We start from the raw sequence: 17,302 nt of genomic DNA on the forward strand, positions 1-17,302 counted from the left end.
GGTGCTCCAGTTTCCTCCCACACTCCAAAAACATACTGGTAGGTTAATTGGCTGCTATCAAATTGACCCTAGTCTGTGTGTCTGTGTCTGTGTGTGTGTGTGTGTCTGTCTGGGTCTGTGTCTGTGTGTGTGTGTGTGAGTGTTAGGGAACTTAGACTGTAAGCTCCAATGGGGCAGAGACTGATATGAGTGAGTTCTCTGTTCAGCGCTGCGGAATTAGTGGCGCTATATAAATAAATAGTAATAATAATAATAAAAATGCAAAGGGGTCATTTCTGTCCTGGGCGTTGCGTTCGTTCTGCCCCACGCACAATGCATTATTGGTGCGTTATTGCTGGTAATATCGTAATGTATTTTCATGCAAAATTGATCTGTTTTATTCCAACCTAAGGGCGATATCATCGCTCCTGATACTAGCCGTAATTGTCAACAAGACACTTGTAATTTAGTAATTTTTTTATGTAAGGCACAAAACAGTTTTTGTGTTTGTGAGGTTGCTAAGATATGACACAGAACACTCTGCAAAGTGACAGGGCCGTAACTATACGTAACAGATAGATATTCAGTGTTATCTCTCTCCTGGCGCTGAGTTTATGGAGCAAATGTTCCTGTCCTGAGACACAGAAATCATTTATCTGAGCTGACTTCTCCGTAGAGGGACACTGACCGAGCGATGGCTTCTTGGCCTGGGAGTAGCGTGTGCTTTGGAGAGCGAGATTTATACGGCATTACTCCATAATACTCACCCTGAAGGCACAGTCCTGCTCATTCCAAATCCCTCCGCACTATCCTTCCAAGCTGGCTTTGATACATACAGTATTCTATAGTTCTGGTTAACACCACCCTGCCGGCAGTCTACATGACTTAGGTTGTGGTGTTTGTGGCTGAGTTTTATGATTTGTATTGTGGGGTCTTCCGAGCCGTGTGTCTAAGCAAGAAAATGTGTCTTTATAACAAATCTTAAAACACATCTTAAGAGAGAAAACGTTTGCATGTCCCTGAATTGATGATAAACTTATTTGTAAAATATAAAACTATTCTGTTACATTTTGGTGGATATACTAAGCATATGTTAATGTTGTTTCTAACCTATCCACTTGTGAGCTGGAGCTCTCAGATGATGTATATGAAGAGAGTTTGATGATATAGAAAAGATAGTTGTTTGGTCTCTTCCACACCCCTACTTTCCATATTCGCAAGAACAGAACATGGAACTGGTGATGTCACTGGTGCCTAGAGAACCAATAGGCCACATTCTCAGTGATGTCACAGGTTTCGGGCGAGCTGATAGGCCACATTCTCGGTGATGTCACAGGTTTCGGGCGGGCTGATAGGCCACATTCTCAGTGATGTCACACGTTCCAGCCGAGCTGATTGGCCACATTCTCAGTGATGTCACATATTTCGGAGAAGCCGATAGACCACATTCTCAGTGATGTCACATGCTCCGGGCGAGCTGATAGGCCACATTCTCAATGATGTCACAGGTTTCGGGCGAGCTGATAGGCCACATTCTCGGTGATGTCACATGTTACGGGCGAGCTGATCGGCCACATTCTCAGTGATGTCACACGTTCCAGCCGAGCTGATTGGCCACATTCTCAGTGATGTCACATATTTCGGAGAAGCCGATAGGCCACATTCTCGGTGATGTCACATGCTCCGGGCGACCTGATAAGCTGCGTTTTGTAATGGATTCAGCCCAGACAATGGCTGCCTCCACTGTGTGTGTCACACGTTCCCAATTGTCCGGTGCTGCAGAGTCTGCTGGGCCACATAAATAAATCTTATAAAATAAAAAATAAGCGTTAATCTCACTCTCGTATTTTCCAGATTTCGGGCTTTTCTCCCTTTTGACAAATAGACCAATAAGTCTTATTATAGGATTATATGTGACTTATATTGAATTGTTTTCTTATTGTGAAAATCAATAAATAGAATACTGGCCAGAAGCAGTGTCAGGAGAATCCCTGCTCCTCCGTCACAGAAGGGATATTGTGAGGACAGTCTTAGCTGTTTATTAAACTTGTGTTTAGGTTGATATTGTTCATGAAGAAGTCGCAACATATTGTGACGTGGTTGGCGATTCCGCGCCCCGTTGCCCCCAGAACCCGCGCAGTCCGTTGCCCTTCGTGACACAGGCGTTTAGTGCAGGTTACTGAAGCCAGATTGGAGATGATTGTGCAGCTCGGTTTTTGCAGGAGGCAGCGTGATGTGAGCGAGGCTGCCACAGCCCCCCGGGGACACATGTATATTGTGTATATGTGTCTGACAGCGTGTGCATGTGATCTGCTACAGCTGGGACCTATCACAGGGCCTGTCCCCTGAGACAGGGGATCCCAGACACCATGATCTCTTATAACATCAGCCATGTTCTCTCCGACAGAGCCTGATGTAAGCGGAAACCTCTCGCCCCTCTATAGCCAGAAATATTGTACGTTCCCATGTGGACACGGTACCGTATGGGCTCAGTGGGAGACCCACACACATATGTCATGTCATTAATGATATATCTTCACAAGGGGGTGCAGGGGGGCCCGAAGGGCCATTAGCTGTGAAATGTGGCATGTTTCCTCTGCAGAATGTGGCCTTAATTGTTTGCAGTCCCTGTTCCAACCATAGAGCAGGATGAGTTGACCGTTGTTTCAGCTCTTGTCATAGACTTTAGACATCACAAAATGCGGAATTTATAAATACAGCGGTGAACTCGAAGATCTTTAGTGCGGGAAATTCTCAGCTCTGCCAAACTTCTGGTTCCACTTCTGTTCTCCGCATGGGCGCTCACGTCTAGTCCTAATTCTTCCAATGGGATGGAGTTTGAGATGGATACGTTGATAAATACTGCGATGGAGGCCGCGCGCCTCAGCTGTGCACTTATGTGATCCTGCGGAAATCCCAATCGTTCGGAAACCAAAATGAATTGATATTTGTGTCCAGTTTTATAGACTCAAAATGTGATATTCATTGAAAGTGTGCACGTTGTGTACTACAAGGGTCTGTTCACACCGCGTTATTTAAGTGCGGCGATCAGAACGTAGCGTGGGCTAAAGACCAATACGCGGGGAATGCTTAAGAAGGCGTTCTTAGTGCTGTTGTTCTTTACGTGGGCTGTAGTGTGACTTGGTGAGGTGCGCTGGCCTATAGAAAGCACTAATCCCTGGGTCACATTGTCCTTTGAGCGCAGTTGTTACGCCCTGACCTCGCAATTGTTAAGGGCGGGCTAAATCCTAGTGTAATCAAGTCCTAAGTAAGAGCTCATATTGTGATAGTGAATGGTACCAGGTAACGTCATAGATAGTCACCTGTACAACCTGATTTTTCAATAGTTATATTTTTATGACATTTTTATTAGTTCTTAAGGCTCAACATGGAGGCAGCCATACTGAGCCGGTGTTCATGTGATCAGCACACTAGAGCTCAGTTCCTCATTATTGATATACAATGTGTCAGCGATGTTACTGGTTCTTAGTAAACCTTTACATACCTCCCAACTTACCTGATTTGCAGGCAGCAAAATGGGTGGGGCTTAACCTTTGTGGGTGGAGTTTAAATGGAATGGGGGCAGGACTTATAATTTCCAAATTCTTAATGTTGGGAGACGGCATTGTCATGAATAACTACCCGAAATTCTGGAGTCTCCAGACATTCCAGGAGTGCGGTTATCCTGCTCTTTCGGGTCTTACTGGATCTCAGTTTGAGTTATAGATTCTTGTTCAGTATAGTTTAGTTTTTTAGAGGTTTATATAACACGGCTGCATTGTTATATTTCAAGAAATGTCGAGATCAGCAAAGAAATTAAGCTATTTTTAACCAGAGCCCGGAGAAAAGGCAAATTAATTACAAAATGAGTAACTCAGTCTATTTTATACATATTCCCAATGTTTTCATAATATTTTAAATACATTATTTTGTTTTTGGTTCCAAAACCATTCGCTTAAAAATAACGGAAGAGAGAGAAGCAGAAAGTTTCCCAGGTTACTGTAGGAATTCTTGAAGGATCCCAAATATTGAGGGTTCTGTGATTGATCTTCTCTGGCTCTGCTCCCTGGGAGGCAGAAGGGGGAGGGGGGGTGATCCGTAAAATATTTTATTTCCTGTAAGTTCTAAAATAACAATTATTATATAAATCTCTCTGCCAATTTTTGTGTCACTTTAATAATGATTGATTATGGGAACGAACCCGGCAAAAGAAGTCAACTATACATTGGCTTATTTAGGTATTTGGGGATGTCTACAAACTATCCTTGGTTGTAAATATTCACAGAAAATATATAAGGACTAAAAAACTTTATTTTACAAATTTTCTGCCAACAAATTCTTCATTTCTGATTTCTTTTCCCTGCAGGATCCTGGCGACGGCTGGGACAGATTTTGACCTGCGGACATTGAGAGCAGTTCGAGTTTTGAGACCCCTGAAACTTGTCTCGGGGATCCCCAGTAAGTGACGTTATTGTTTCTGAGCCCCCCACTCACCCCATGTCTCTGATTTCCCCGGGTTTCTGTAGTGACTATGGGGGTAACAGTGTTCCCCTCTCTCTATTTCAGGTCTACAGGTGGTCTTGAAGTCCATTATGAAGGCAATGGTGCCACTCCTGCAGATTGGGTTACTCCTGTTCTTCGCCATCGTCATGTTTGCCATCATTGGACTGGAGTTCTACATGGGGAAGTTCCACAAAACCTGCTTCTCTAATGAAACAGGTAAAACTACATAACGTATTTATTTATTACACATATATAGCGCTTACATATTCCGTAGTGCTGTACAGAGGATGTTCCCCCAATTCACATCAAAATTTCATGGCCCAGTGTTGGTTGTCCGGGTATGAAAGCGGTGGGATTGGCACATTCGAAGGCACAGTTTGGTCATAAAGGGGCACGGTCTGGTCAGATGGCTGAATTCATCATCATCATCATCAACATTTATTTATGTAGCGCCAGCAAATTCCGTAGCGCTTTTACAATTGGGGGCAAACATGGTAATAAAACAATACTGGGTAACACATACAGAGAGGTGGGGACTCCACTCTTGTCCCTATTTTTGGCCCTAGATGGTTGTGAGTTATGTAGTTGACCAAGTTAGTGAATTCTCCTCATATTTCCATCTCAGGGCAGCCTGGTTCATCATCTTAAATTCTTCCATATTTATCACAAAGTATACAATCCCAACACAAGGCTTGTTGTGTCTGTTAATGGCTTCTCTAATTGTCCTTTTGTCTCATTATTTAATCTTTGAGACCAGGAAATGAGAGATCTGTCAGGGCCGTATCTCTGAGAAGCTCGTCGGCCTCTATCTAGAGAGGTTCTCAGATGAAGGAAGCTTACAGCCCGGTGTCAGGCAGTGTTAATAGCTTTCGGTTGTATCACACATGCCGGCTCCGGGGGCTTTACCGCTGGAAATTAGAATAATTTGAGATAATCCACAGATGTGTTCTCCCTCTGATTCTCCTAATGTGCCGGACGGAGTGTTTGCCAGACCCTAAACGTATTATCAGCGAGAGCGTCCGTCCTCGGTGCTCCAGTTTCTCTACACCGTAAACAATGCTTCTTCTTTTCTACGTTCTGCACTAGCAACATGATTGTTATTTTCTAAGCTAATCAAGGACATATTTAGATTACTCAAAATAGAACTTATACTATAATATCCTCTAAAGCAATTGTGCTCATTTTTTTATTTAATCTAGGACCCCAAGTGTCAGTGTGTCATTGTTCTGGCACCTCTAGTGTCAGTGGTCATTGTCCTGGGACCCCAAGTGTCAGTGTGTCATTGTTCTGGGGCCCCAAGTGTCAGTGTGTCATTGTTCTCGGACCCCAAGTGTCAGTGTGTCATTGTTCTGGGACCCCAAGTGTCAGTGTGTCATTGTTCTGGCACCTCTAGTGTCAGTGTGTCATTGTTCTCAGACCCCAAGTGTCGGTGTGTCATTGTTCTGGGGCCCCAAGTGTCAGTGTGTCATTGTTCTGGCACCTCTAGTGTCAGTGTGTCATTGTTCTCAGACCCCAAGTGTCGGTGTGTCATTGTTCTGGGGCCCCAAGTGTCAGTGTGTCATTGTCCTGGGACCCCAAGTGTCAGTGTGTCATTGTTCTGGGGCCCCAAGTGTCGGTGTGTCATTGTCCTGGGACCACAAGTGTCAGTGTGTCATTGTCCTGGGACCCCAAGTGTCAGTGTGTCATTGTCCTGGGACCCCAAGTGTCGGTGTGTCATTGTCCTGGGACCCCAAGTGTCAGTGTGTCATTGTCCTGGGACCCCAAGTGTCAGTGTGTCATTGTCCTGGGACCACAAGTGTCAGTGTGTCATTGTTCTCGGACCCCAAGTGTCGGTGTGTCATTGTTCTGGGGCCCCAAGTGTCAGTGTGTCATTGTTCTGGGGCCCCAAGTGTCAGTGTGTCATTGTCCTGGGACCCCAAGTGTCAGTGTGTCATTGTTCTCAGACCCCAAGTGTCGGTGTGTCATTGTTCTGGGGCCCCAAGTGTCAGTGTGTCATTGTTCTGGGACCACAAGTGTCAGTGTGTCATTGTTCTGGGGCCCCAAGTGTCAGTGTGTCATTGTTCTGGGACCACAAGTGTCAGTGTGTCATTGTTCTGGGGCCCCAAGTGTCAGTGTGTCATTGTTCTGGGGCCCCATGTGTCAGTGTGTCATTGTTCTGGGACCACAAGTGTCAGTGTGTCATTGTTCTGGGACCACAAGTGTCAGTGTGTCATTGTTCTGGGGCCCCAAGTGTCAGTGTGTCATTGTTCTGGGGCCCCAAGTGTCAGTATGTCATTGTTCTGGGACCACAAGTGTCAGTGTGTCATTGTTCTGGGACCACAAGTGTCAGTGTGTCATTGTTCTGGGACCACAAGTGTCAGTGTGTCATTGTTCTGGGACCACAAGTGTCAGTGTGTCATTGTTCTGGGGCCCCAAGTGTCAGTGTGTCATTGTTCTGGGACCACAAGTGTCAGTGTGTCATTGTTCTGGGGCCCCAAGTGTCAGTGTGTCATTGTTCTGGGGCCCCAAGTGTCAGTGTGTCATTGTTCTGGGACCACAAGTGTCAGTGTGTCATTGTTCTGGGGCCCCAAGTGTCAGTGTGTCATTGTTCTGGGACCACAAGTGTCAGTGTGTCATTGTTCTGGGGCCCCAAGTGTCAGTGTGTCATTGTTCTGGGGCCCCAAGTGTCAGTGCGTCATTGTTCAGAGACCCCAAGTGTCAGTGTGTCATTGTTCTGGGACCCCAAGTGTCAGTGTGTCATTGTTCTGGGACCCCAAGTGTCAGTGTGTCATTGTTATGGGACCCCAAGTGTCGGTGTGTCATTGTTATGGGACCCCAAGTGTCGGTGTGTCATTGTTCTGGGGCCCCAAGTGTCAGTGCGTCATTGTTCTGGGACCCCAAGTGTCAGTGTGTCATTGTTCTGGGACCCCAAGTGTCAGTGTGTCATTGTTATGGGACCCCAAGTGTCAGTGTGTCATTGTCCTGGGACCACAAGTGTCAGTGTGTCATTGTTCTCGGACCCCAAGTGTCGGTGTGTCATTGTTCTCGGACCCCAAGTGTTGGTGTGTCATTGTTCTGGGGCCCCAAGTGTCAGTGTGTCATTGTTCTGGGGCCCCAAGTGTCAGTGCGTCATTGTTCAGAGACCCCAAGTGTCAGTGTGTCATTGTTCTGGGACCCCAAGTGTCAGTGTGTCATTGTTCTGGGACCCCAAGTGTTTGTGTGTCATTGTTCTGGGGCCCTAAGTGTCAGTGTGTCATTGTTCAGAGACCCCAAGTGTCAGTTTGTCATTGTTCTGGGACCCCAAGTGTTGGTGTGTCATTGTTCTGGGACCCCAAGTGTCAGTGTGTCATTGTCCTGGGACCACAAGTGTCAGTGTGTCATTGTTATAGGACCCCAAGTGTCAGTGTGTCATTGTTATAGGACCCCAAGTGTCAGTGTGTCATTGTTCTGGACCCCAAGTTTCAGTGCGTTATTATTCTGGGACCCCAAGTGTCAGTGTGTCGTTGGTTTTGGACCCCAAGTGTCAGTGTTTCATTATTCTGGTACCCCAAGTGTCAGTGTGTATTTGTTCTGGGACCCCAAGTGTCAGTGTGTCATTGTTCTGGGACCCAAAGTGTCAGTGTGTATTTGTTCTGGGACCCCAAGTTTCAGTGTGTCATTGTTCTGGGACCCCAAGTGTCAGTGCGTCATTGTTCTGGGACCCCAAGTGTCAGTGTGTCATTGTTCTGGGACCCCAAGTGTTTGTGTGTCATTGTTCTGGGGCCCTAAGTGTCAGTGTGTCATTGTTCAGAGACCCCAAGTGTCAGTTTGTCATTGTTCTGGGACCCCAAGTGTTGGTGTGTCATTGTTCTGGGACCCCAAGTGTCAGTGTGTCATTGTCCTGGGACCACAAGTGTCAGTGTGTCATTGTTATAGGACCCCAAGTGTCAGTGTGTCATTGTTATAGGACCCCAAGTGTCAGTGTGTCATTGTTCTGGACCCCAAGTTTCAGTGCGTTATTATTCTGGGACCCCAAGTGTCAGTGTGTCGTTAGTTTTGGACCCCAAGTGTCAGTGTTTCATTATTCTGGTACCCCAAGTGTCAGTGTGTATTTGTTCTGGGACCCCAAGTGTCAGTGTGTCATTGTTCTGGGACCCAAAGTGTCAGTGTGTATTTGTTCTGGGACCCCAAGTTTCAGTGTGTCATTGTTCTGGGACCCCAAGTGTCAGTGCGTCATTGTTCTGGGACCCCAAGTGTCAGTGTGTCATTGTTCTGGCACCTCTAGTGTCAGTGTGTCATTGTTCTGTGACCCCAAGTGTCAGTGTGTCATTGTTCTGGGACCTCTAGTGTCAGTGTGTCATTGTTCTGGCACCTCTAGTGTCAGTGGTCATTGTTCTGGGACCCCAAGTGTCAGTGTGTCATTGTTCTGTGACCCCAAGTGTCAGTGTGTCATTGTTCTGGGACCTCTAGTGTCAGTGTGTCATTGTTCTGGGACCTCTAGTGTCAGTGTGTCATTGTTCTGGGACCCCAAGTGTCAGTGTGTCATTGTTCTGGCACCTCTAGTGTCAGTGTGTCATTGTTCTGTGACCCCAAGTGTCAGTGTGTCATTGTTCTGGGAACTCTAGTGTCAGTGTGTCATTGTTCTGGCACCTCTAGTGTCAGTGGTCATTGTTTTGGGACCCCAAGTGTCAGTGTGTCATTGTTCTGGGACCTCTAGTGTCAGGGTGTCATTGTTCTGGGACCTCTAGTGTCAGTGTGTCATTGTTCTGGGACCTCTAGTGTCAGGGTGTCATTGTTCTGGGACCTCTAGTGTCAGTGTGTCATTGTTCTGGCACCTCTAGTGTCAGTGGTCATTGTTCTGGGACCTCTAGTGTCAGTGTGTCATTGTTCTGGGACCCCAAGTGTCAGTGTGTCATTGTTCTGGGACCCCAAGTGTCAGTGTGTCATTGTTCTGGGACCTCTAGTGTCAGGGTGTCATTGTTCTGGGACCTCTAGTGTCAGTGTGTCATTGTTCTGGGACCTCTAGTGTCAGGGTGTCATTGTTCTGGGACCTCTAGTGTCAGTGTGTCATTGTTCTGGCACCTCTAGTGTCAGTGTGTCATTGTTCTGGGACCTCTAGTGTCAGTGTGTCATTGTTCTGGGACCCCAAGTGTCAGTGTGTCATTGTTCTGGGACCCCAAGTGTCAGTGTGTCATTGTTCTGGGACCTCTAGTGTCAGGGTGTCATTGTTCTGGGACCCCAAGTGTCAGTGTGTCATTGTTCTGGAACCCCAAGTGTCAGTGTGTCATTGTTCTGGCACCTCTAGTGTCAGTGTGTCATTGTTCTGGGACCTCTAGTGTCAGTGTGTCATTGTTCTGGGACCTCTAGTGTCAGGGTGTGCCCATAAAACAAGGTTAGGGAGAATGTTAAGGTACTCTCTCTCTACAGACAACATACAATAAGTCACTCCTCTTGGAGAACAGACTTCTGGGGAATCGTATTTGCATGTTTTGAATTACTCGAGTTACCTTAGTATTACCGAATGTTGAATCATGGTCACTGAACTGCTGACACTAACCCTCAGCCTGTAGTAATATCTTACATTGCTGTGTGTAATGATCACACACGTTACCTGAGGACACACCTGAGTCACACGTCACACGGGAAGGAGAGACAGATGGCGTTTTCAGGAAGTTTAATATTTGTTAATAATAATTCTTGCAGAGAGGTTCTGTTGGGAATCTCAATTAGCAGAGAACATGTTTGCAGGATCAGCAGACTGATCGTTTTATTAGACAGGTACAGGCCGTACACATAGCGAAATATATTCTGTCCAACCTGAATCTATCAACCACATTGTTTAACAGAATCGGTCAGGAGAGACGGCAAACACGGAATAGAGGGGTGGTGATCGCGGGAGTACTGGAAAAAACAAGTATTGTTATTACTAAAAATAAAGTGATTATTAATTTTTATTTTCATTTTTTTTTTTTAAACAACTTTATTATTTTTACCTGTCACAGCCTTTAAAGGACCACTGTTATCAGATAGGATCCATAAAGGTCGCATATTGTTTATTGTCACCTGAAATAACGCTGCAGTGATTAAAAATTTCCCTCCCCCTCCATTACAAACACCTGAGCCCCCCCCCCACACACACACACACACATCATTAGTGTCCGGGGGGTAAATGTATCAAGCTGAGAGTTTTCCAGCGGGTTTAAAAAACCAATCAGATTCTAGCTATCATTTATTTAGTAAATTCCACAAAATGATGGAATCAGATTGGTTGCTATAGGCATCATCTACACTTTTCAAACCCAACGGAAATTTCTCAGCTTGATACATTTACCCCCTGACGTAATCTCATAGAGGTCAAACATCTGATAAAGAAGATTTTTGTGATACAGTGCCCTGGCCCTGTTTATGATTTCACCAATCCACTTAGTTCATTCCTGCAGAGAAAGACTGGCAAGCCTGACACTCACACTCTGCCTGCTCAGTTACAGAAGCCCCTCCCTCTTAGCATGGGAACCTGCAGCAGAGGAGTGAAAGAGAACATGGTGGATATAGTTAGTGATAACACTACCGTTATTTCATAACTATTTTTCAGCTGAGTAACACTCAGCCTATGATTTATATTAATGTGAAGTATGGGCTTTCTTTGGTTTCCATTGGAATAACAATACCTGAGCCAGGGCCCCACAGCTTGTAAGGGCCCCCTTGTAGCATCTGTGGATGAATGCAATTCTGGACTGGGGGAGGGATAGGGTACAGGACTCTACCCTCCAGGAATGTCTAGGAGGCTCCTGAATTTCAGCTAGTCCTACCAGACCCTGGGAGAGCAGAGGCTCGAATCACGTGATTCGCCGCAAAACGCGTAATTTTTGGCCTCGCCCACCTTGGCGTAATGATACGGATGCACCATTGTGCCACATGGACAAGGCCAAAATGACACGATTTGCAGCACCACAATGACCTTCCTACAGGGATCTCTTGGATGGGAGATTTTTAATGTTTTGACCACACATTTCCATTATTATATAGTGTGAGTACATGTGCCGTCCTATAAGCTGTCTGTGTATCTCTGTCTATATATGTATATATGTATATATATATATATATATATATATACATACAGTTTGATCAGCCACGGTCGTCTCCCTCCTGAACAGGTGAACCTATCGGTGATTTCCCGTGTGGGGAGCTACCAGCTCGGACCTGTGATAACGAGACGTCAACGTGTCGACTTTATTGGAAAGGACCAAATTTTGGCATCACTAACTTTGACAACATCCTGTTTGCAGTCCTGACAGTGTTTCAGTGCATTACGATGGAAGGATGGACAGACATCTTGTATAACGTGAGTGACTATGAGTCCCCTATTTTCTCTTTGTGATGGCCATAAATTATCTTTTATGTAACTTTATAAAACTTACATCATTAATATTTTGTAATGCAGTTGTAAAATAATACAGATATTGACCGTGTTGAAACAGGCAGCCTTAGGGATTAAAATGCTGTGTGTATTATTGTATATAGTTAATAGAATGCTCTCTGTATTGTGTTGAAGGCACTATAATATTCTCTGTAGTATTTAGAATTCACTAGAATGTTCTGTGTATTGTATATCAGTCACTAGAATTCTCTCTGTAGTATTTAGGGGTCACTAAAATGTGCTGTGTATTGTATTCATGATACTAGAATTCTCTGTGTATTGTATATCAATCACTAGAATGCTTCCTGTATAGTATAGAGATCACGAGAATATTCTTTATATTGTATATAGATCACTAGAATGCTCTGTCTATTGTATAGATTATACTAGAATGCTCTGTCTATTTTATAGATTATACTAGAATGCTCTGTCTATTGTGAATATTATACTAGAATGCTCTGTCTACTGTATAGATTATATTAGAATGCTCTGTCTATTGTATATATTATACTAGAATGCTCTGTCTATTGTATATCAGTCGCTAGAATTCTCTCTCTTTTGTATAGAGACCACAAGAGTCCTCTTTCAGTTGTATAGAGGTCACTAGAATAGTCTGTCTATTGTACAGAGGATAACAGAATGCTCCATGGACTGTATATCAGTCACTAGAATTCTCTATGTTGTATATAGGGGTTCACTAGAATGTGCTGTGTATTGTTTTGATGATACTAGAATTCTCTGTGTATTATATATCAGTCACAGGAATGCTCTCTGTGTAATATAGAGATCACTAGAATGCTCTGTGTTTTATATTCTGCTCACTAGAATGCTCTCTGTAGAGTATAGAGGTCACTATAATGCTTTGTCTATTATATAGAGATAAGTATAATGCTCTCTGTGTAGTATAAATATTACTAGAATGCTCTGTGTTTTATTTACCGTCACTAGAATGCTCTGTATAGTATAGAGGTCACTAGATTGCTGCATGGTTTATATTCTGCTAAATAGAATGCTCTCTGTATGGTATAAATATCACTAGAATGCTCAGTGTCTTGTTTACCGGTTGTTCGAATGCTCTCTGTATTGTGTAGAGGTCACTAGTGTGCTCTATATATTGTACAGATGATACTAGAATGCTCTGTGTATTGGCCACCACACCCACATTACAAGAACCATGCACGGGGGTCAGATGCCCCCCGGACCCCCAACCCAGCCTGCCCCTGGGAGGTGTGTTGTATTACATATAGCACTGAGGTGAGGCGGTTTATACCTACCCGTCGCAGCTACATGCGCTTGTACAACATACTCGCCTACTTTTTGGACAGGCAAGTGCAGGAATCGTGATACCGCGATTCTCAAGCCCCGCCCATCTCTGCACGTGGACTGATGATGTGACAGTGAGGGAGGGAGCGAAATGCGTCACCAAGACCCCCACACACTTCACACGTAAGAGAAACGCGATCGAGAAGGGTGGCCAAAGAATTCAGCCAACCTCCCGAACATTCTAGGATAGTGGGCAAGTAGCCGATGTAGTTTACTCGTGTCCTGCGCACTAACTAGTAAGGGACGTCAGATGCCAGTAGGGATATTACAGCTTTCAGGATTTAGCTGGACTCAGACTTTGCTAACAACACTTTGCATTGTATTCAGCAGACATCGCATGCGTTCTGCTTGTATAGATTGTAATTCTTGAGGCATAAATGATATCTAGGACACTCTGTCCTGCGTAGGATAAAATTGCTTGTTCAATGGCTGAAGAAGCTGACAGTGAGATTTGAATAGAAATGTTCCAATTAGCTGCAAAGTGGAAGCCCCCGATGTAGTAGCGAGAGCAGGAGAACAGAAATCCCTATTTCTCATTGTCGGAATTGATGTAAGTTCTATAACGCGGCATCAATATTTATAGAGCATCCTTCGCTGTGTGATACATAATCCGCTCTGAAGCTATCGCCTGCTGGCTGACATTCAGAGACCTATTCTGCAGCTACAGACAGTGGGGTACATAGACAGGCATCTTACGGCACAGCCTGCGGGTTTGAAGTCCGGTATAGGATACGCATGACAGCAAAATTAAAAATCTCGCTTCAGTTCCAGCCAAATATCACTTGTGGACCTCTCTATTAACTGCAGCTTATACATGTTTCACCTAAAATACTGTTGGTTGGCAGAGGGTATGTGAGCATTTTAAATACTAATTTCTAGTAAACATTTTATACTTGCCTACTCTCCCGGAATTCCTGGGAGGCTCCCGAATTTCGGGGAGTCCTCGTGGACTCCCGGAAGAGTAGGCAAAGCTTCCTCATTTGCCGAAATTCACAGCAGTGAATGGAGGGGGCGGGCATTAATTGCGCCATTAAGCTTTTCCCCTTCCATTCAATGCCGTGAATTTCGGCTTTTTATAGTGGGGGTGGGGCTATGGTGATGCGACAAAGTCACCACGCCCTCCTCCTGCCCCATATCACATGACTTCTCCCCCGGATCTCTTAAAAGTTGGCATGTATGAAATATTTACCCTGTAAATACCAGAGGATATGGGCAGATCATGAGAATTACAAACTATATACAGAATAAGTAATTATACTATAGATTTGGGGCTCGATTCACCTTCGTAAGTGTGCCGTATCCATTGTGACATTACTCTGCACATGCTCAGTAACGGACTTTGTGCCAATGAACGTGATTTAGTGCAGTTCACATCCGAGTGTATCAAACACAACTGCCGAGGATTTTAAGGGCGGAATAGAGGTGGGAAAGGGTTTACGGACGTAGGCAATGCGCAGTAAGGGCGTACCAACGCAGATGTGGGCGATTCAAGCTCGGAGCATCTCTAAAGTAAGTGTTTTTTAGCCGTATCATTTGCACCAGCCACAGAGCAGGGGTAAGAGCCGATTGGTACTGAAGACTACACGTATGTGCACCAGAACATGCAAGTAACTATAAAAACGGATTGTATCTACGGTACGTATCAAGAACATCCTGATTTATGTATTCAATGGGAAAAAAAATCATTTTATATTGATGATTATAGTATTATGAGTTGTACATTTTTTTTTATAAGTTATTTGTTTTTTCAACGCGTTCTAATGTGACTTTATACTACATATATTCATGTCCGTATCCTGCAGTCTGTCTGTCTACTTACGACAAGTACCGTACAGCCAGAGCACACTTATACCCAGATTCAAACAGAAACGTTTATTGAGATCCGCTTGTATCTGAATACGAGCCTAGGTGAGGTGCGGACAGGTTACATTCTTTTAAAATGCAGCTTATGTTTACATTGTGTTCAAAGATGAATCAGGCACTTGGTTAGTATCGAGAAATTGGGAATTTATAAGGGATAAATTAAAACACATTTTAATTACTCTTTTGTTTGTTTTAAAGAAATGGTAAATTCTAAAAACCAGACAGTGTTGGAACCAACCTAAACATGGTTATACCTGCCTGAAGTTCTGAATTAGGCTCAAAATTATTTTTGATTGAAATTCTGGCAAAACGTCAACATTTTAGAGCTGATTTGGTAAAGCAGTTTGAGAGTGCGGCCAGTTTGAGCTTATCTAATCGTGGGTTAAAGAGTTTAGGCTGATAAATAAATATATATATATAACATTTGTCACTGGATCCTCTTTCATGCTTGGTCTCCTTGTGTTTTGGTTATAATTGTCCTTTAATTGTTTAATTGGTAGTTACTGAGTCATTTACATCTCTTCCAGTCCACAGACTGCTGTTTTTATTTTCTTCTCTGATACATAGTTGCACATTTTGAATTGGCTCGAGTCAGACCTTGTGCTCTCAGTCTGGCTGTAACCTCCCATCTGGTAAACAGGGTGATGGATGGATGTGAGTGTGTTAGTGTCTGTCACTTCCGAACGCTGGAATATCAGTCACCGGTCATTTGTTATCCCATTGATTCTTATTTACCACTTCAACAGCACCAGCAAAATAAAAAGACGGGGGGGGGGGTGTATTATGTCTACCAGGAGAGATTAATCAGTCTGCTGACCCCCGAGCACCTCCTGAAATGAGAGCAAAGCCCCCTAGGTGCAGTAGTAGTGTGTATGTGGCCCCTGGAGCCCAGCGTTGTGCATCAGTCTCATAGTCTGATGGTAGATCCATCATTATCCTGTACAAACAGATGCCAACCTTTATATACTCTGAGATAAGGTAATGTCACCGAGATTTAACAAATAAATGTTGCCAAGACAGTGATCTCTTAAAGTTGCACCAATTGTATAGATATTTCATGCAATATACCGAAGGGTTACTGGCGGTGATAGCACTGAGAATGCAGCCTATCCAGTCACTAGGAACCAGTGACATCACTGAGAATGCAGCCTATCCAGTCACTAGGAACCAGTGACATCACTGAGAGTGCAGCCTATCCAGTCACTAGGGACCAGTGACATCACTGAGAGTGCAGCCTATCCAGTCACTAGGAACCAGTGACATCACTGAGAGTGCAGCCTATCCAGTCACTAGGAACCAGTGACATTACTGAGAATGCAGCCTATCCAGTCACTAGGAACCAGTGACATTACTGAGAATGCAGCCTATCCAGTCACTAGGAACCAGTGACATCGCTGAGAGTGCAGCCTATCCAGTCACTAGGAACCAGTGACATTACTGAGAATGCAGCCTATCCAGTCACTAGGAACCAGTGACATTACTGAGAATGCAGCCTATCCAGTCACTAGGAACCAGTGACATCACTGAGAATGCAGCCTATCCAGTCACTAGGAACCAGTGACATCACTGAGAGTGCAGCCTATCCAGTCACTAGGGACCAGTGACATCACTGAGAGTGCAGCCTATCCAGTCACTAGGAACCAGTGACATCACTGAGAGTGCAGCCTATCCAGTCACTAGGAACCAGTGACATTACTGAGAATGCAGCCTATCCAGTCACTAGGAACCAGTGACATTACTGAGAATGCAGCCTATCCAGTCACTAGGAACCAGTGACATCGCTGAGAGTGCAGCCTATCCAGTCACTAGGAACCAGTGACATCACTGAGAATGCAGCCTATCCAGTCACTAGGAACCAGTGACATTACTGAGAATGCAGCCTATCCAGTCACTAGGAACCAGTGACATCACTGAGAGTGCAGCCTATCCAGTTACTAGGAACCAGTGACATCACTGAGAATGCAGCCTATCCAGTCACTAGGAACCTGTGACATCACTGAGACTGCAGCCTATCCAGTCACTATGAACCAGTGACATCACTGAGAGTGCAGCCTATCCAGTCACTAGGAACCAGTGACATCACTGAGAGTGCAGCCTATCCAGTCACTAGGAACCAGTGACATCACTGAGACTGCAGCCTATCCATCACTAGGAACCAGTGACATCGCTGAGAGTGCAGCCTATCCAGTCACTAGGACCCAGTGACATCACTGAGAGTGCAGCCTATCCAGTCACTAGGAACCAGTGACATCACTGAGA

The 17,302-nt window shown here is 44.7% G+C and overlaps 1 protein-coding gene across 1 annotated transcript in view; it reads left to right on the plus strand.

Annotated features, from left to right (window-relative positions):
* Window positions 1-17,302, plus strand: part of CACNA1B (calcium voltage-gated channel subunit alpha1 B) — a 190,788-nt gene that overhangs the window by 69,690 nt on the left and 103,796 nt on the right. The window contains exons 3-5 of the mRNA XM_075185775.1: window positions 4,346-4,437; window positions 4,546-4,698; window positions 11,595-11,782. Of these exons, the coding sequence (XP_075041876.1) occupies window positions 4,346-4,437; window positions 4,546-4,698; window positions 11,595-11,782 (433 nt within the window). The remainder of the gene's footprint in view (window positions 1-4,345; window positions 4,438-4,545; window positions 4,699-11,594; window positions 11,783-17,302) is intronic.

Source organism: Mixophyes fleayi, chromosome 9 (genome assembly GCF_038048845.1).
Source record: "Mixophyes fleayi isolate aMixFle1 chromosome 9, aMixFle1.hap1, whole genome shotgun sequence".
Taxonomy (NCBI): Eukaryota; Metazoa; Chordata; class Amphibia; order Anura; family Limnodynastidae; genus Mixophyes; species Mixophyes fleayi.